Consider the following 19932-nt stretch of genomic DNA (forward strand, 5'->3'; position numbering starts at 1 on the left):
TTTATCAGCGTTAATTATCAATCATTTTGGTACCAGATTGTGGGTCAATGAATCCAATTGCGTTGAGTAAAAATAAACACAAACAACAGCAATATACCAATAATTAACCAACACACATAATCAGGCAAACTATTAATAATTAAACTTTTAATGACTCTTATTATGTCTGTTGAGCCTGAATTTGCAAACCAGAGAGATATCAGTTAAACCCAACCAGAAAAAAGCAATAGAAACTAGAAAACCAAAATTAAACTCTGTTAATTGTTGCCCTAAATTAATCTAATTATCCAAGTATTTACTAAACGTGTTACCAATTACAATTGTTAAGGAGAAGAACATGAAAAAAGTTAAGAAAAGGTGAAATGTTGATTGATTGTGGACAAAAGCTCACAGCTGTAATCAGGATAACACCACAACTGTTGAAGGATTAAGATTGACACTTATTTTACCTTAACTTTTTTTTTATTCACTGACCCTGTAACACAATTTCACTCTCAATGATTAATCTATTCAATGATGATAATCTTGATGTTTCTGGTGTTGTTGTTGATGATGAACTGAAAACATGTTAATAATTGTTGGTGTTGATTGTTGATCATTTGTAATGATGATTATGAAAAGTGCTCTTAATGAGAGAGAAGAGAGAGAAACATAAAAAGTAGAGAATCAAGGAAACAAATGATTGAGCTGATTGAGAATTGAACTTTCATTCCTTGGTCTAATTAAATTGGAAATCTAGGAAACAAAATCACATGTAAATACATGATCATCAGTCCCTCCTTCATCATCATCATCACTCTCACTCGTCCTAAATCTCATTTAATGTGAATCAACTTCATCTTTCTCTCCTCTTACAAATTAAATGCGGAAGCTGAAATTCATTTGAGGTCATGTAAATCCTCGTTTTTTGCCTTCAACAAATTTGATACAAAAAACAAAATGATATCTTACCTGATTATTGTCATTCAATGTAAACAAAAATGCTTCTCATCATCAAGATGAACATTTGTCAGAGTATCTTGCTCTATCTCTCGCCATCTCTTTCTCTCTCTGTCTGTCTGTCTTCCTATTGCTGGCTTAAATTTTAATGGTACAATCTGTTGATCTAGGACAATCAATGTTCCAATTTTACTTTTACAATCCTCTTCCAATTGGTTATAATTGTGTTTAGATGTGATGAGAAATGAAAGCAAGAGAAACATCTAAATTAGAAAGGGATTCAAGTCAATGAACTTTCTTCCAACCAAGATTACAGTTCATTGCCAGTTTCTTGTTTTTACTTGAACATAATTAACAACTAAATCATGTCTCAGATAATATCACGTGATTTACCATGATAAACATCTGAAACAACCAGTAATATGTTGAAACCAGAAGAGAGAAACAAGTCTCAGTTTCGCCATTTAGATTACTCTTTATTTCCCAATAAAAAGCCACTGATATTGTCTCTTCACTTTCTGGTTGCAATTGAATTTCAAATTTGGGTTGTCTCCTGGTATCTATTCAAATATCTGCCTTTAAGTTCAATCCTGTTGAGACTAATTTCCAATTCCCTTTCAACGCCAATTGAACTTAAAATTTGGTTCTTTTCTAAACTCTTTTTTGAATGCTATTGAATGAGACTAACCAAAGAAGCAAATTGTACACTGAAACACATTAACAAGGTTTAATCAACCCGAGCCCATGGAGGACAAATCATTGCCAATCTAATCATCATCACCATCATCAACTTACAAAGGACTAAACACACAACAGTTTGCCTTTTCTTTTACTTTTTTTATCTAAATAAATTTTTAGGTCAATGATGATAATTACAATCTCAATAATGTAAATGGTGTTCATAAAATGGATACATGGATGGATGGATACAAAAAAAGTGGATAACTAAGAAAGGTTGATCCATCTAGATCAAGAACACATTTGAATTTAATTTACAAATTGTTCCAACTTTAAACAGTTAATCAAACATGAAACATTAACGCCATACAAATCAATTGAAAGTGAAAACATTAACGACTCAATCAACGAGCAAATTGGTCATTCTACCATCATTTAGATTAATCTTTCAGATTTTTATTTCAACTTTTCAATTTCCATCATCTCATAATCTTCATCTTTAATTGAAATCAATAAAAAACAACAAAAAAATGGCAAATAAAATGATATTAAATGGGTAAGAAAAGGCTACTTCTCGTTCAACTCATTTCACTACTTTTATTGTACATTTAATAGATTTTATCCGTTTTTTTTTGTGTTCAGTTTGTTTCACTTGAAAATCAAGGTAAAAGCAATCCGGAAATCATTAAATCCATTAAAACCTTGTATTAAAATGATAATCAAATGATCTTGACACTTTTCAATGAATCAAACAAAACATTCACAATCAAATAATGATGAACAAGTTAAATAGCAATCAAATGCAAGCTTTACTTTAGTTTGGCTTTACTTAATTCAATTATCAATTCAAGGTTTACCTTTTATTTTATATGCAAAAGTTTCCTTACTTTTTTTTTGCTGTAAAACCAAATATATTCATAATTGCCCTTTAGATTGTAGACAATTTAATCTACCAAAAATCACAATTTACTGGGCTTTTTCCAGCCGCTTTTCAAGTTGATTTCATTATAATCATTTCGATCATAATTAACCTCTTCAAATTCAATCTCAAGGTTGACACTTTGCTGGGCCAAATCAATAATCTTATTTGATATTTACCAATTGATTGATATTTAATTGGATAGTTTAAAGATCAAGGTTAATAAACATTATTGTATTACATTAATACATTCAAATATCACTAAAATAGTCATTGGGCTTTTTATTGTTTCAAGTCCATACAAACCTGAAGATCAGTATTTAACATTTAAACATGGTTAAACCATTAGATTGTTCAATTTGACCAGAAATTATTGTCATTTATCCTTCAAATTGTAATGAAGCAAATGTCAATTCTAATTGTTGTATTCCTTGCCGATCCATTATTGAATTGTTTTAATATGTATTTTGCCTTAAACAGGTTGTCGGATCAAGACATGGTTAAGACATTTGTTTTACCATTGGTTTATGTATTGCCTTGTGATTTGAATTATCTTCCGGTTTTTCACTTTATTTGATTATCTTCAGCATTTATTGTTGTTCATTAAATTTGTTCATTGATCAGTTGAGTGCGAATGACCTAATTTACTGTTAATTTAAACAAAACTATGAAGGTAATTGTTTAATAATGTTGCTATTTCAAAAGGTTAACATTGTCTTTACAATTTTAGCTTTTTTTTATCTTAACCTTTCCTTTCCCTGTTACTGAGCTTAATCATGGTTAACTTGATTACCCACCAATAGCTATTAGATTTAACCAGTTAAATTATGATTCTTCCCATCAACCCAATACCAGAATGAGAAGGCAATAAGCGGCAGATTAATCATCATCTTGATTACCTTCACAGCTAATGTATGTTTTCATATGTTTTTTACATGTTTTTAGTTTTATGTATATTTCGCTTGAGCTAGCAATTAATTGATAATTAACCATCAATTGTTAACTGTTAATAGCTAAACCTTGAATTGAAACATTTACGCCAAGAAACAAAAAGAGGGGAAAATATATATTTATATATAAAATGGTTTAAAGAAAAGGTAATTTTATTTGATTAACTTTACCTTTGTCTTTTGTTTTCACGTTCAATTTCAATTTCACTGATTTTGGTGGTCTTTTTGTTCATTAAATTGTTCATCTGGTAATCCAATTTTGAGTACAATTTAAGTTTTTCATGATTCTCATCTTGACAAGTTAACAAATCATCAACTAATTTATTTAGTTAAACTAATCTATTTCTTTGATAGTGACATTTGATTGCTTGTATTGTTTTAACCCTGTTTTTGTGCTTGTTGTATTACCATTGATATCAACAATGATCATCCTTGGACTAATTATTAATCACATTGGCTGAGAACAAGCTTGTTAATTGCGCGCTTCATCAACATCTTCAATGGTTACAATAACAATTATTGAGAAACACTTGTAAGGCTTAATTAGCAATAGCAATTGTTTTATGATTGAATATTAATTATCACCATCTTTGTAAATATAATGGCTAACAAAATAGAAACAATCAAAAGACAATTTTTCAACCTTATCCTATTTCAATATTTTACATCAATTTATCCTTGACCAATTTACAGATTAAGATGCTTTTTACATCTTTATTGTACTATTTTTATATCACTTGATTGTTTCAACATTACTTTTCATCACAATTAAGATTTAAAAATGGTTTAACCTTAATTTGGTTAACATGTAACAAAAAGAGCAAAAAAATTGTGGAAACTAAATATCAATTAATACAATTGATTGACCCTCAATTTTTTGTTTGGATTCAGGTGAGATCTAAAACATTGAACTAATTTGATTCTATCCCAATAGTTTGAATTGTAACTGAATACTATAATTTTGTTTTTGGGTCTAAAACTGACTATCAAATGACCAAGGTAAACATTGGTGGTAAGGAATCAATGTCGCAAACTATTGAGTGACACAATTTGAAAAATCAACTATTTGGGAAGTAGAAGGGAAAAATTGACAATTAAAAGGCGAAATAGACAGTTACAGTTAAGCAGTTAATTTTGTAAATATGATTGTTGTTTGATGATTGATGTCGTTTAACAGCTTAATTGTTTATAAAAGGATAAGTTTCATTGAGTACTGGAAATTGAAAATTTGAATCTGACAATGAAAAATGAGAGTAATTTGAATTTATTTCACTTTAAATGGTTTTAGGCATTTATGTGGGCCAAGAGTGAACTCAAAGGATGAATTGATAACCTTTCTTGTAATTATGTGTAACCAAAATTTGTTAAGCTTGTACAAATTACACTGAGTGTAACTACCTTTGTAATTATATCCTTGATAATAGCAAAATATACTGTTATCATATGGTTTTGTCCTTGAGACATTGATACCGTTCAAACAATTAAACTTGATTAACATCAATCAACATCACATAAATAATAACAAACTGACCGACAAGGTTACGATTATGAGTGGATCAAAAATATGATCACTGGTTACAAAAATAGATTGATTATTTGAACAAACAATCAATGAAATGGAAAATGAAGCAACTTTATTTCAATCAAGTAACTTCAAAATTTGATTCCAGCCAAGTGATTTGGATATAACATTTACATTCCTATGGTTATCTTTAATTATGGTTGAATAATGGTAACATCGTCTTCATCGCCATCTTCTTCAACATCTTCATCCTCTTGCTCTTCTTCTTCTTCTTCCTCCTCTTCTTCCTCTTCTTCTTCCTCCTCTTCTTCTTCTTCTTCCTCTTCTTCTTCAGCCAATTCTTCTTCGGCTTCTTCCTCAGCTTCTTCCTCCTCGGCTACTTCTTCGGTCTCTTCTTCGACTTCTTCTTCGTTTTCTTCTTCCTCGTTTTCTTTTCCATATTCTTCCTCATCATCTTCTTCTTCTTCGTTTTCTTCTTCGCTTTCACAGGAATCACCAGAAATCGGATTCTGATCATGTTCGTGATTCTGGATCTCTTGTGAACCTGAAGCAGGTTGTTGATCTGGACTTGATTCATTTACTTCACTTTCCTTTGATTCATCGTCATGTTCGTGAGTTGAAACGTCTTGTTCAGTATCAAACATGATTTCTTGATCAGGAGCTTGATCAGGAGCTTCATCTAATCGCACTTTTTTAGGATTATCATCTTCTTGCAATTGCGGTCTTGATGTTGATGGTGATTCTCGTTGCCTTTTTAAACCTTGACGTGAAGTTTCACCCGATTCATCACTGGTCGTCACTGATGGTTCTTGATTAGCATTGCTAGAAGTTATTCTGAGTTCTGAGCTTTGATTGTCTCTTGTTGATGGAGTAACTTCTGTAGGACGGGTTTGTGGTGTTGCTTCACTAGAGGTGATTGGATGGTTACCAGAAGGCATTGTTGAAGAGTTAGCTGAAGACAAAGTGGTTGATGACAATGTAGTTGATGTTGATGAAGACATGATTGGTTCGGTAGATGATGCAGCTGCTGTTGGAGCGACTACTGTTGGAGCAACTGTAGCTTGTGGTACAAGTTGAGCGGAATCCTCGGTGTTAGGTTGAACAGCAACAACTGCTACAGGACCAGTCGTTGATGAAGTCGATCTAGAAATGGTAGGCAACCTGGAAACTGGCAGTGGCCTAATGCTTGCTCTTGGTGTAGATTTAGGAGTTGGAGGCTCTTGTTTTTGAGGTAAAACGGGATGTCTGATAAGAGCTGCAGAACTTGATGATGTTGAGGACGATGATGATGATGAAGGAGTTGGCACATAAGATGAAGTTCCAACGCTTGAAGGAACAACTGAGGTACTTTGTTGATAAGTCGATGACAACTGGGAATTAAGCCCTTGTTGCCCTTGATGAACCGAAGATGCAATCTCTTCACCTGCTTTCAACTGTCTATTCAATTTAATAGCAGTTCCTGAAGTAAGATTCTTGAATCTCAAATTATTCTTTTTTAAATTTTGTTCTAATTGGTCGTTTTTCTCTCTGAGATCTTGAATAGTTTTGGAAAGATTATCATTTTCGGTTTTGAAGGTTTTTGCTTGGTTACTGGCACTTCTGGCTAATTTTTCTGCTTCTTCTAATCGCTTTTTATTTTGAGCGATCTGTGATTCTGACTGAGCAACTTGGGTTTCCAATTCACTGATTCTCCTCGAAAGTGCTTCCTTTTCAGCTTCTAATGTTTTCTTTTGTGTTGTTAAAGCAGCTATCCTTTGGCGGGCTTGCATAGCGAGTTTCTTGACCTTATCTTCTTTCTCGTTGACTTTATTCTTCAGCTGTTCATTTTCATCCGTAAGTTCTTTTATCTTTGTCTCTGAATTAGCAAGCTTTTCTTCTATATCTCGTATCTTCTTTGTTTGTTCAGGGTTATCTCGGAGTTCTTCCTTTGATCTAGCCTTCGCTTGCTCTTCATGGTTTTTCAAAACTTTCAATTCACTTTCCACTACATGTAATCGAGTTTGATTTAGCACGATAGTATCTCTTAATTCGGCATTTTTCTTCAGCTCTTCATCTATTTTCTGATTAAGATCGCTAATTTGTTTAGAATGTGATTGGACTAAAATTTTATTCTTCTGCTCCTCTTCGAAAAGTCTATTCTTGAAGAAACTCGCTTCATTTTCAAGCTTTTCAAGCTGAAGGTGTAATCCTTTGGATGATTCACTTTCGAGTCTTTGGAAGTTGTCTTGAATTTTCTGCAAGGTCGAGATCAGTTTACTTTTTTCTTGATAGTCTTTATTCAATGCATCTCGTTCTTGAGTAAGAAGCTTTTCGTTATTTCTCAACAGATCCCGTTCAGACTGGAGCGTAAGAATGTTGGCTTCAAGTTTACCACGATCCAGTTTAAGATCAGAAATTTCTTTTTTGACCATGTTGAGGTTACCTTCACTTTTCGACAGTTTCCGAGCAAGTTTGACATTCTTTTCTGTTAATTTGGTGTTTTCCTTTTTAATAAGTTCGAAGTTGGCTTGTAGAAGTTTCATTTTCTCTTGAAGATATTCACTTTCACTTTCTATTTTAGCTTTCTCGGCTTGCATAAGGGCTAATTCTTGTCGATAATGATTAACATCATCATTGAGTTCTTTCATCTTTTGCTGATAATCAGCTTTGCTTGCTTCGGCTTCCGCTTGAATTCTTCTTAACGAGTCTTTCAATTCGATAAGTGTGTCATTCATAGTCATTCGGGCAGAATCTTTAGAGGTGAAACCAGGAGATCTTCTATTGGATTCATCAGAGTTTACCATTGATTTTAATGCACTCTTGGCTTGCATCAATTCTTCCAGCATTTCTGCTTGCTTCCGCCTTTCCTCAGTGAGTTTTTGAATCTCTTCGAATGCTTGATTCAATTCTTTTTGGGAGATGGTTTCTTTTTCTTCTAATTGTTTAGCTAATTTTTCATTATCATTAGCAAGATCACGGACAGAGGAAATGAGTCTTTGATTATTGACTTGAAGAGACTCAATATCTTCGAAGGTAATAAGATACTTGGTGATAATGCGGTTTGCAGCACTGTCTTCGGTAACGCTTTCAGGAATATCATCATGGTTAACAAATTCATAACCTTTGGCTTCATGAACTGATTTGATAAGAGATCTCACTTGAAGCGCTAGATCTTGAGAAGTTTGTTCAAGTCTGGCAATCTCTCTATTTAGATAATTATTCATCTGGATGAGATTCTCTTTCTCTTCGATCAGCGCATCCTTTTCGTTAGCTTCTTTGGTTAATTGAATTTGGAGATCCTTGATGGTTTGTAAACTTTTTCTATTTTCTTGAACTTTTTGGTGGATGAATGGTGTTTTTTGCTCAGCTTCTTCAACTAACCGGTTAAGTTGTTCTTTAAGACGATTGTTTTCTATTTGTTGTTCTTCAAATTTGTCTTGTAAAACGATATATTCGTTATAAATTTGTGATAGCGACATGTTACTTTTAAAAACTTTATGAGTAGCAGATGCAGTCGGGAAATAATGATCGACCTCTTCTTCCAAATCCTCCTGGATCTTGGCAACTGCCTGTGCTTTTAACTTGGTTATTTCATCATCTAAATTCTTAATCACTTCATCCTTGGATTTAACAATTTTTTGGAAATCCATAGTAGCTCTGGTGAATGTTTCCTCTAGGTCTTGCTGAGCTTGTTGACCATCTAATAAGAGCTTTTGCATTTCCTCGATCGTATCCAACAACTGTTGATTGGTTTTCTTTTCTTTCTCATAAGCTTCGGAATGGTGAAGAGCTAAACTTTTAATTTCTTCAATTTCAGTCTGATATTGCATTTCAAACTGGACACTAGCATCGTTGATCTCTTTTATTCTACGCGCCAATGAATCGATGTGTTCATCTTTTTTATCTGACAGCTCTTTCAAGCTATTCAGTTCTTCTTGTAGCTTATTTATCATATCAGTGTCTTCGTCAATTCGTGATTGCATTTCTAAAATCTGCATCGTTTTTTCTTTACGGAAAGTTGCTAACTCAACAGTTAGATTGCTAATTTCCTGATTTAAAGTATCGACCTGCTTTTGATAAAATTCTCTTTCATTGGCGATCCTGTTCATTTGATGTTTCAACGACATTTCTTGGATTTCAACCTTTTCTGCTTGTAGAGATGATTCTTTTTTGTCTTCTGCAACAGATTCTAGTTTTTTACCAAGCTCTTCAACTTCTTTCTGTAATGCAACAATGGCCATAGATTTACTTTTAACCAAGAATTCACTATTCTTCTGCTCATCTAGAAACCTCCTAGTATTCTGTTTGGATATTTCTAATTCATGGAGTAAACTTTCTTTCTCTGCAAAAGAAACAGAATAAATATTAGTCATGTGTGGTGACGCAGGAGAGGAAAAGTAAACTTACCGATAACAATGTCATAATAGTCTCGTCGAGCTTTTTGCAAAGTCTCCTCGACATTTCTCAATTGTTCCCTCATTTTGAGTGAAAATTCTTCGGCCATTTGATGTTTAACTCGATATCCATTGAGTTCCCTTTGTCTATCCCGCAAGTCGGCTTGCAGCTGTTCACATTTCTCATTTGAAGAATGAATCTGATAATCTTTCATGCGAATTATTCCAGCAAGATTTTCTCGAAGGTGCACCGGTATCAAGTCAAGATCATTCTGAGGAATAAGGCTGACCAAAGGATCCACAGAAGTCATGCTTTGGCTGGTAAAAGAAGGAAATAAAAATTCAAATTATTTAACCGAAATGAACCTGTGCAATCCCAGATCACAAGAAAAACAAAATTCTCACCAATATTAAACTTTCACTTCCAGTCAATAGTAGTTTAGAGCTGTACAGACTTTATACTAATAAATTACAATGTAAATTTAATCATAAAACTCCGATATTAAAATAAAAATTCAAAAAGCCTAGCACCGCATGAAGTTAAACGAAGAGCAGTTACTATTTCCTGAGTTATCTCTCAAGCATCAACCAATCAGACGCCACGATCCATTCTGTTAGAGCTGCCATCTATAGCTTGATTCGTCGTACTACCCTTGAATCTCATCTATAGCTAAGCTTCTAGTGTCAACTAACTGACTCACAGTTGACAAATTGTAATTATTTTCTGTTTACACATTTGTATTTATTTGTAATTCATTCAAATTAATTTATTTCATGAAACATAATTCAATTTTTAACTGTCAGTATGAGTTTTCAATGATTCTAGGGTGGTACATTTATTTTGTTCAATTAAATTATTTAGTGAAACATGGATTCAAGTTATTGGTGAGTTGTTTTCTTTTGTTTTTGCTATTCTCCAAATGAATACTCATTGTCTTCATTTTCCATCTTTATCTTACTTCTCTTGACTTGTTTTTTTGCTTTTATCGATAATATTAATTTTTATTTTATTTTATCATTCAGTGATTCTCGTGATCTAGAAAACTTATCGTTTCCTTTACTTCATCCTGAATGGAAAGCCAGTGAAGAGGTTGCATTATTGGAAGCTGTTGAGTTGTACAGCTTTGGAAATTGGGGGGACATCTCACTTTATATACCTGATAAAACAACGGAAGAGATTAAGAGACACTTCGTAGAATGTTACATTAAAGGTAATCTTGGTAAATTGACATGGGACTCTATTAAATCTAAAGTGAATACTGTGGTAGATCATACGTCCAATGGAAATATTGAGGGACCTTTGTCCAACATTTTAATCCAATCTTTACCACCCATCAATCATTTAACTCCGGCTCAACAGCAACAACTGGGATATATGGCAAATCGAGATGACTTCGAAAGAGAATATGATAATGAAGTTGAATCGCTGGTTGCTGCTCTTACCATGAACATCAAAGATGAAGATGATTTGGATAGAGATATGAATCTAGCGTACATTGACATCTACAATCGTCGTTTAGCAGAAAGATTAAGGAGAAAATATATTGTTCGTCAATATGAATTAGTTAATGTTTTTTTCAAACATTTGGAGGAAGAAAACGAAAAACTAGGCCGGGAAACCATCAACGATGAAGCAAAACCTCGAGAAGTCAAAACTATAGTGAAAGAAGAGCCACCCTCAAGCCCACAGAATGCTAAAACATTACTGCACCGGAACAATAAAAAAGTGCAATCTTCAGGAGCTACCATGAAAGAGAAAAAACTCCGTGAAGGCTTAAAATCATTTTATCAATTTTTAAATCGTGAACAATTAGATGAATTAGTTACAAATCTGATTAAAGAGCGAGAACTCATCTTACGGGTGAAAGATCTGAATCGCCTTCGTCGTACTCGACGGATCAGCTACACAAAAGCACTGCCAGCTATTTCAAGTAAAATGAACAAAGAAGAAAGAAAAGATAGTAAAAATTACGAGGTAAGTTATTCAAAAAATGAATCACTTTTCTTTCCAATTCTTTTCCCACTTTTATGAATCGAGAAAATTTAATGTTCTTTAGTTTTCAGGTTACCGGAAAAAATACTGGCTTCGCTCGCAAGGCAGCATCCCTAGGACAAAAATTAAACGAAATTACCGGAGGCGAAGCGAAAAGTTTAATTATAAGATCGGAACCAAAAATGTCAAAGCAACAAGCAATCACATCAAAAGGCTTGCAAGTTTACATCTTGGACCATTCAGGTCGAAAAGAAAGAAAAGAAAGTCACCGTCATAATCATGTAAAGATGAAAAATACCCTAAACTCGTCATCACCTGAAAGTGACAAAGCTCTATTAGAAAAAACAAGTATTACACTTCGATCAGGTTGTGAGTTACTTTCAGAAAAAGAAAGAAAACTTTGTACAGTCCTACGCCTCTCACCCCATCAATACATCAATCTCAAAACCCTTATTATAAAAGAGCACCTTAGGGAACGAGAGAAAGGTAAATATCGTTCAACATTGGAGAATATTGATGAAAATGTTCTACGAAAATTAACTTCTTTTTTCTACAAGAATGGATGGCTACGATATGGCCCGTAATTATCAACCACAAAACAGTATAATATGTATTTTTAAATAAAATATAATCTTTTTTGAACTTTTTTAATTTGAAACCATTTTTGTTCATCCGTTTGATTCAAGCCAGCGACTTGTACACTCACTTATAACAATTTATTATTAAGTAAAAGAGGTCAAAAACTTATCATTGCAACTTTTCTTCATTATTATCTTACAATCGCTTTTTATATTGAAAAATATACTTCTTGGTTTTTATAATAAATTGTTTAGACGGACTTTACATGTTAATAAGCATTTATTGGTAATTTTGCAAAAAATTTATTTCCAGAGTAAATGGTAATTTTGTTAATAACAAAGATATCGGAAATTTAAGCTTCTAAGTCATGTACAAAAAAAACTTGTGACTTTCCAAGTCCTGCGCTATCAAAAGTTAAAGAACAGTTTTCTTTATTATCAAGAGTGGGGTGACTTCCAGGCAGTTCTTTTCTAGGGAAATTCGTAGTGATTTGAAATTTCAGTGGGCTTTGTTCATTACAAAACACGAAATAGTATAAATATTTTAAGGGGTCCGATTTTCTAAATCGCCGTTCTAAACGAGTTCCATTTGGTAATTTTATAACAATCCTGATGGATTCGGGGTCATCTGCAGGCGGTTCATTGGGGATCTCAGTAGCTAGGCTAACTTTTAAGTTCAATAAGAGCTCTCTTTGTTGGACTTCTTCCAACTCTTTCTGCTTACGTTCCCGTTCCTCGTTCTCTTTTTTAACTTTTTCTTCTTGTTTTTTGCGATCTTTCTCCTGATCAGCACGAAGTGATTCCATATAGGCCACATCTTGTTCTTCTCTCAAACGTTGATTCATGGTTCTTTCTTGGCGTTCCAATCTAGCAGCAATTAGGGAACCTTCGTTTTCTTCGATTGCTTGCTGAATATTACTTAAGAGTCTTTCAACTGATGTTGGTCCAAAAAAAGTTCGCACAACGTTCATTCGATTGTCTTTTAAAGCAAAAAGAGCGAGGAAAGGCGTAGTCGAGGCTCGCAACAAGACAGAAACCCGATATCCTTCTCTTGAATCGACAGAACAGCCCCAAAATAGAAGTTTATTACGGTTGATATAGTTTATTACCAATTGATGAGATAGAACGTTAGTGCAAAAATCGTGAGTATCTCGGTGATGTTCGCTATGAAGATAAATCAGTAGAAATTTCAATTCCTTCTTCGCATCACTCAGAGCTGAAAAGAATAAAAAATTAGTAAATCTATCCACAATCAAAAACTAGCAACAATTCAACAGCCTACCTTGCTCATAAGTTCCTCTATAAAAAACAGGATGTTCTGTACCATATACCGACTCAAAATCAGATATAAACTTCAAAGTATCGCCTAATGGATCAACGATATCAACTGAAAGAAAAAAGAGAAAAAAAATGAGAACAAAAATAGGAGAATTGGGATACGCAAAAAATTGATTCACAAGAATAGAAGGATTATTGTAGTTGGCGTAGGGGATACTTACTCCTTCTACGGACCAAATTCCAGGCTAAGCGGAGAGCACTGAGTAATGTTTCATAAATAAATTGAAAAGGAAATGTAATCAGTCGAACCAATCCATCCATGGTTTAAAACATCAATGATTTGTTTATTGGATTGTTTACATTTACATTGAATTTTGGTCAAATCATTTGACTCAAATAACAACTTTGGAGCGCCATCTAATGAAATAACTAAAGGCTGCGCAGATGTCACAGTTTTTGAAAATTGTTAACGATTTCAATACGAAATCAACAGATTTTGACCATTTTAGAAAGTTAATCTCTGGACTTAAGCTTATCATTCGAGATTAAAAAGCAAGCAAGGTTTGCTTAGCAAACTGACCCAGACTTAGCTTTTACGGATTAAAAGAAACTCAAGTTTTCTGTTAATAGCTTGCTGTGTAAGAGGAATTTTTTGGCTAGTAGTTTCCTCTATTATTGATATTGAGAACTAACCAAAAAGTGTTTTCAAAACACTGTTTTAAGTTGTTTACATTTTACAAGAAACGTTTAATCATGAGAGCTTTATTATTCCACCCGAAATTGTTCCGAAATATCCTATTCATCGAAAACCCCCTATCACCTAGCTATCAGAGATTCACTCACACCTTTCTGTGTAAGAATGCAACACTGAAAAATGGAAATGATCCTTCCAGACTTGGATTCGCATCATCTTATCAAGCGCCTCGCAAAAGTGTTACTTTCTGTTTGACCGATAATCTAGTCAATCATTTTCATCAGTTATCTAAATCATTTTTTCGTTTTTATGCTGATCTGACAAGGATAAAATTGTTGTCCCTGTATCTCAAATGTATTTCACCTGCTAATCAAACCTGGCAAACAAATGTGTTGCATTTCTCTGGACAATCTAAATCTGGAGATGGCGGTTCGGAGAATCCTTTGGGTGATGAATTTGAAAAGTTGACTCAAAATCTTCCCCCATTATTGATGGATTTTGTGGACCCAATCACTACTCCAGGTCCTTTTCTAGCGCTCCGCAACATTTTTTCTGTACTTTTCGTCATAAGGCCTTTTTATGATCCTTCATTTTCACATCAAGTTGTTTTGGATGGTGCAAAACAGGTTAATGTCTACAATAATCTTGAATTTTAACAAGAAAAGTATTTTATATTTATTTTAAATTTATCTCTCGTTTGCTTTTCAGGCTCTTTTTGTGATTTCTGATAACTTGTCACGAGCAGATACCAATACGCTTGAAGGGTTAATCGCTCCTAAGGTATTTTTGTCTATGTTCTCTGTTGAATGCATTTAACAATTTCCCTTTTCTATGCTCTCCAGGCATTAGAGGTTGTTAAAGAAAATCTTGTTAAATTTAATCCTACACAATTGGCTGACCTGAAAGTCGAAGAGCAGGATGTCGTTTTCTGGCTCGCTAAAGAAATCAAAACTATAGAAGAAGGTAGTGTTTTTATGCTTGATCTTAAAAGTGCTAAATTAACGAAATTTTTTATGTTTCAGCGGACAGAAAGTTCATAGAATTTACTGTAATCTTTCACGTAATCAGGGATCATCAAGAAAAGATGGCCAACCCAGAAAAACGTTCATTCTTCATGCCAGACCCAGACATGACGTTTTGCAATTACAGGTATGGCCATATTGATTTATCTCTATCTCTAGTCCGCAACTATCTTTTGCAATTGCTACTTATTTGAAATAACTCTTTTAGTCTCTTATTCTTTGGTTAATTATCCCCAAAATTTAAAAAATGCTAAAAAAAGCAAGCGTGCATATGTTATCATACGAAACTTATTTGCAAAAAGTGAAAGCCACAGCACTTGCATAATTTAACTAATTCAATTTCTACTCAAATTGCAGATTTATTCGGGAGTACACAAAAGGTGTCGATGGAGAATGGATTTGCAACCGTTTGAACCATTTCAAGTGGGGACATTTCATCAAAGCTAGCCCATTCGCATCCTAAAATGGTTCAAATTATATATATTAGATAAAATTGCAGATTAAAGATTTCAAGTTGAAAATATTTTCATTTATTTGTTTATGAATTGCAAAATGTGTTGAATTCACGCATTCAAATCAAGTTTGACAGTAGATTCGGTCAACTGAGTCTCAGGATTGGTTTCCGATTCAGATTCTGAATCTGATTCATCCGAAGAAGAGGAGGATGAAGAAGATTTCTCGGCTTCTTCACGAATTTTCAACAGGTAAATTTTTTGCGCATCGACAACATCTTTCGAATTTTTACAGTCTTTGTACATGTCGAAGATCTCGTCGTTTAACGTTAAAAAACTATGACCCCACTTAAATTTCCCTAAATAATAAGAAGCGGCTTTATCCAGGCCAACAATCTTAAAACAGGCTGCTATAGCTTCGACACAAGATAGTTCGCATGGTTTTCCATAATTGACTGGATTTGCTGCAACAAGATAGGGCAACAGTCTCATATTTGGTCCTTTCATCCGATGAAATGGAGTCTCTTCGAGCTTAGCCCAAGAGCAATCAACAACTGCAATGCCATGTTGCTCAATAATTTCTTTGTCCTCGGGTGAGACACTTTTGGTCGCCATAGGGCTCAATATGATGCCACCAAATTTTTGCCCTAACCTCAGAGTTTTCATCAAATTGTGTCGTTGCAATTTACGACCGGTACATCTTTTTGGGTCGCATTGGTTCAGATCCCACATATGAATTTTATAAGAAACAATTTCGTCTTCTGATTCGCTCGATGAATCACTCATTGTCACGATTGTTCGCAGAAAAACTGAACTATAGTAACAGGCTGAAAAACGTAAACAGACTCACCAACGAAGAGTATAGTTAAAACTTAGCCCTTTTAGGCCATGAAAAATGTTTCAAATTTGAGTTGAGACTTTAATATTTAAGTTGAACAATATAATTAAAAGTTAAATGATGTGAAATTAAATTATTGTTAACATAAAATCAACCAAATGGGAATTAACTTATTTTCAGAAATTTTCTCGTTACCCTAGTTACTCCAGCTTGCAAATGTAGTCACATGACTAAGCACATGTTGTTTTGTTTTGGTTATGAGAAATTCACTTTTTGTCGTGTTGTTTAAATTTAATTGTTTTGTGTTTTAATTTCTATTATTATCAAATTTCACTATGGCTGATCAAATCAAGTTTGATTCTCAACAAATATTTGGATTGTTCAATAAAAGTGTTTCGGATTTGACATCTTTCCTTAGGTAAGATTTTTCTCCTCACTCTATACCTTTTGTGCTCATTTTTACATAGTGTCCGTAACCATTAGTTTATTAACTTGACCATTTTTTTATTCATTTTTGTCTTATATTTCAGGCCGAATAAGAAAATCGAAAATGATTTACGTGATCTTACGTTAAAGCTATTCGAATTGTTCAAACTTAACTCTGGTGTTCCTGGTATTAAAGATTTAGTCACCGAAGGATTTGATGAGGAACAAATTTGGGCTCAGTTAGAGAAACACAATCATACTTTCATGAAGATTATTGATAAAGATGTCAGTAATTTATCAAGTTTAGCTAAAAAGTTGACCAAAACTGTCAAAATTGATATTCCGCAAGATGATGACTTCGATATTTTAGAACCAGCAAGCTCCGGAGAAGATGAAGAGGAAGAACTTAAAAAATTATTAGGACCAAGGGAAAAGTTTGTTGGAAAAATGTTATCGACTTTTGAACAAGAACAGCTGCAGATGGATGAAAAAATAACGAAATTAGAGGAAGAAAATCTAAAGTCAAAGCCATGGAAATTAATTGGTGAAGTTACTGCTGACAAGAGGCCTGCAAACAGTTTATTGGAAGATCATCTTCAATACGACTTTATAGCTCGTCCAGCTCCGATAATTGACGAACAGGTTGCTCTTAAATTGGAAGATTTAATCAAGCAAAGGATTAAAGATGGTATATGGGATGATGTGGAACGTAAAATTAAACCCGCAGAACAGCCGTTTGAATATAAAAGACGATTGATTCTTGATCAGGAGAAAAGTAAAGTTGGCCTTGCAGAAGTTTACGAGAAAGATTATCTTCAAAGGACACAACAAGATAAGGTCGAAGAAGAAAATGAAACGCACAAAGAAATTCGTAAAATGATGAGCGCGATCTTCCTACAATTGGATTCACTATCCAGTTTCCACTTCACACCTAAACCTCCTGAACCAGAAGTGAAAATTGTAAATAACTTACCTGCAGTTTCAGCAGAAGACACTATTCCAGTAGCCGTTAGTGAAGCGAATCTCCTGGCACCCGAAGAGGTTCTTGAAAAGCCTAAAAGACCGGTCAAAGGTGCTACCGAAAGAGACACGACTGATCGTAAACATGACAGAAGATTGAAAAAGAAGAAACAAAAAATAATTGCTGCTAGGAAAAATGCCAAGAAAATCTCTAATGTTGAAAAGTTAAGTCAATCAGCTAAGCAAAAAGCTAAGCAAGCTGAAAAATTAGAAAGGACTCAAAAGCAAAGACAAATGAAACCTTCACAGTTGAAAACTTGAATACAGTAAACTATTTAAATTAAAATAGCGTTTATACTATTAATTTGATGCTTTCAATTTATTGTTAATTTTGTTTTTTTTATTCGTATGCCAAAACTGTTTAAGCTTTACTTTTGACTACCGTGTTGATCCAATCCACATAATAGTTGACATCAACATAAACACCGGGTATTCCTTTGCGTCCACATCCTTCGCCCCAAGAAACAATACCAATTTGATGGGCACGGTTGTTTGAATCACGATAAATCATAGGTCCTCCCGAATCACCTTGGCATGAATCTTTTCCTCCTTCAAATAAACCAGCACAGATGAAACCTTTAGGAATGTTTCCCCTGTAAGTTGAATTACAGCTTTCCATTTCAACCATGGCCACTTCAGTTGCTAAAAGGTTTATTGAATTTGAACCGTCTTCATCAGTTGATCCCCAACCAGAAACGGTAACAAAATTAATTGAATCCTTATTGTTAAACTGTCCTTGGCCATTGAATGGTTTGGGTAAACAAACTGGTACCATATGACCATAAGACTTTCCTAAGTCCAGTTTGGTTTCCAATTTGATCAAGCTGATGTCATTGGCATTTGTTTCTTCATCATAATTTGGATGGACAATGATCTTTGATATCCGGTGACTTAAATTCCGTTCGATTGAATCAGACAATTTGCTTGCATTGGCAACAACCAGAAAATTTGATTCGTAAACTCTGTTAATGAAGAGGGAAAAAAGATTATATTTATAAAAGATAAATTTCTGCTGAATAAGTCAAAAGCAAGTTAAAGTATCTAAAGTTTCAATGGATGTAAGCATTTAATCACTTGATTCATTGATTTATCTCTTATAATATAAACTCGTCAGTTTATGTATAAATGAATGAATAGTTAAATGCTGAAATGGCAATCTACTTGTTGAATAAATCAAGGTTAATTTCTTACCCTTTAACACAATGAGCTGCTGTTAATACCCATTGATCTGAAATGATTGATCCACCACAAATGTGCACAAAATCTCCTCGAATCGGTGATTGACGACGAATTGACACTTGCCATGGGAATTCACCATCAAGAGCGATTCTTCCACCAACGATACGATCATTCCCGTTTGGCCATTCTAGGCTGACTCCACATAAATGATTGTACTTTTGGAGTGGTTCAGTTAGTTGCTTTTGGTCAATATTGTCTTCTCCAAAGAAAGCTGACAAAATAATCAAAACAAATGACATTAATGAACTCATTTTGCTGAAAAGTGCTCCAAAGCAACTTATAATAAGCAAGTAATTAACTCATCTAAACGGTTAACCAATAAAATAAATATCTTTTCAACAATCAAATTCAAGTTGCAGATGACGTTTAACTACATTTATAAGTGTTAAAACCTGAAACCAACAATCCAGATCCATGAAACTTGTTCATTTTTCTATTCATAATTTCATCATAAGTAAAATTACAATGATTAAGCCAATATTTGCACCCGAAGTTCTTGTATGATACAATTTGTATTACTATAATAGTATAGTTATAGTACAGTAAATAGCAAAAGTATAATTATACAGTATATTGCAATGTAATTAAAGGTTCAGACCAATTCTTCAAACTTGACGATTGAAGTATCCAACAGTTTTCAATTACTGTATTTGATTAGTAAATTTTAGATTCTGGACAGCTGCAGCGTTTTTGATCAGACAATTTACCTTTCTATTTCGAAACCTGGAATTGTATGTCAAATAATTGTAAATCATATTCAGTCTCCGTCGAGTATCTAAAATCACTTCTGCAATCGAGTTAGTTTTTTATTCAGATCGTTTTGTGTCCTCACGAATTTCACAATTTTTTCTCATTTTCAGTGTGAGGTTCAAATATTTCTAGATTAAAAAATATGCTAATTTGCTGGACAATTAAGTTTGAATCAATAAAATTAGTTTAGAGATTTAAATGTTACAAGAAAAAGAAAGAAGAAGAAACCATCGGAAATTTAAGAAAAATTACTGAAATGCA

General features: G+C 33.6%; 7 protein-coding genes across 7 annotated transcripts; 3 read left to right on the forward strand and 4 right to left on the reverse strand.

The window, feature by feature from the left end:
* Window positions 1-5098: 5098 nt before the first annotated feature.
* LOC107366644 (uncharacterized) lies at window positions 5099-9935 on the reverse strand. Its single transcript, XM_015934264.2, has 3 exons — window positions 9787-9935; window positions 9395-9699; window positions 5099-9329 (listed from the first exon to the last, which is right to left on the reverse strand). The coding sequence occupies exons 2-3, from the start codon at window positions 9690-9692 to the stop codon at window positions 5203-5205; spliced, it is 4425 nt and encodes a 1474-aa protein (XP_015789750.1). The 5' UTR covers window positions 9693-9699; window positions 9787-9935; the 3' UTR covers window positions 5099-5202.
* Window positions 9936-10072: 137 nt separating this feature from the next.
* On the forward strand, window positions 10073-12016 carry LOC107366648 (transcriptional adapter 2-beta). Its single transcript, XM_015934269.2, has 3 exons — window positions 10073-10266; window positions 10405-11356; window positions 11446-12016. The coding sequence occupies exons 1-3, from the start codon at window positions 10250-10252 to the stop codon at window positions 11956-11958; spliced, it is 1482 nt and encodes a 493-aa protein (XP_015789755.1). The 5' UTR covers window positions 10073-10249; the 3' UTR covers window positions 11959-12016.
* Window positions 12017-12213: 197 nt separating this feature from the next.
* Window positions 12214-13557, reverse strand: LOC107366651 (FAS-associated factor 2). The gene is made up of 3 exons (XM_015934272.3): window positions 13452-13557; window positions 13235-13339; window positions 12214-13168 (listed from the first exon to the last, which is right to left on the reverse strand). The coding sequence occupies exons 1-3, from the start codon at window positions 13549-13551 to the stop codon at window positions 12306-12308; spliced, it is 1068 nt and encodes a 355-aa protein (XP_015789758.1). The 5' UTR covers window positions 13552-13557; the 3' UTR covers window positions 12214-12305.
* A 390-nt stretch (window positions 13558-13947) lies between these two features.
* LOC107366652 (uncharacterized) lies at window positions 13948-15467 on the forward strand. Its single transcript, XM_015934273.3, has 5 exons — window positions 13948-14550; window positions 14633-14704; window positions 14767-14887; window positions 14947-15073; window positions 15304-15467. Exons 1-5 carry the CDS (start codon window positions 13984-13986, stop codon window positions 15407-15409), a joined length of 993 nt encoding a protein of 330 aa, XP_015789759.1. The 5' UTR covers window positions 13948-13983; the 3' UTR covers window positions 15410-15467.
* On the reverse strand, window positions 15454-16446 carry LOC149094017 (18S rRNA aminocarboxypropyltransferase). Its single transcript, XM_089268246.1, has one exon. The coding sequence runs from the start codon at window positions 16182-16184 to the stop codon at window positions 15510-15512; it is 675 nt and encodes a 224-aa protein (XP_089124372.1). The 5' UTR covers window positions 16185-16446; the 3' UTR covers window positions 15454-15509.
* Window positions 16447-16482: 36 nt separating this feature from the next.
* On the forward strand, window positions 16483-17986 carry LOC107366649 (U3 small nucleolar ribonucleoprotein MPP10). Its single transcript, XM_015934270.3, has 2 exons — window positions 16483-16654; window positions 16767-17986. Exons 1-2 carry the CDS (start codon window positions 16572-16574, stop codon window positions 17941-17943), a joined length of 1260 nt encoding a protein of 419 aa, XP_015789756.1. The 5' UTR covers window positions 16483-16571; the 3' UTR covers window positions 17944-17986.
* On the reverse strand, window positions 17983-19217 carry LOC107366653 (trypsin-1). Its single transcript, XM_015934275.3, has 2 exons — window positions 18874-19217; window positions 17983-18644 (listed from the first exon to the last, which is right to left on the reverse strand). The coding sequence occupies exons 1-2, from the start codon at window positions 19170-19172 to the stop codon at window positions 18044-18046; spliced, it is 900 nt and encodes a 299-aa protein (XP_015789761.3). The 5' UTR covers window positions 19173-19217; the 3' UTR covers window positions 17983-18043.
* Between the last annotated feature and the right edge of the window lie 715 nt (window positions 19218-19932).

The sequence above is a fragment of the Tetranychus urticae genome, chromosome 2, assembly GCF_039701765.1.
Source record: "Tetranychus urticae isolate SD_2017Ah chromosome 2, NJAU_TeUrti_SD_1.0, whole genome shotgun sequence".
Classification (NCBI taxonomy): Eukaryota; Metazoa; Arthropoda; class Arachnida; order Trombidiformes; family Tetranychidae; genus Tetranychus; species Tetranychus urticae.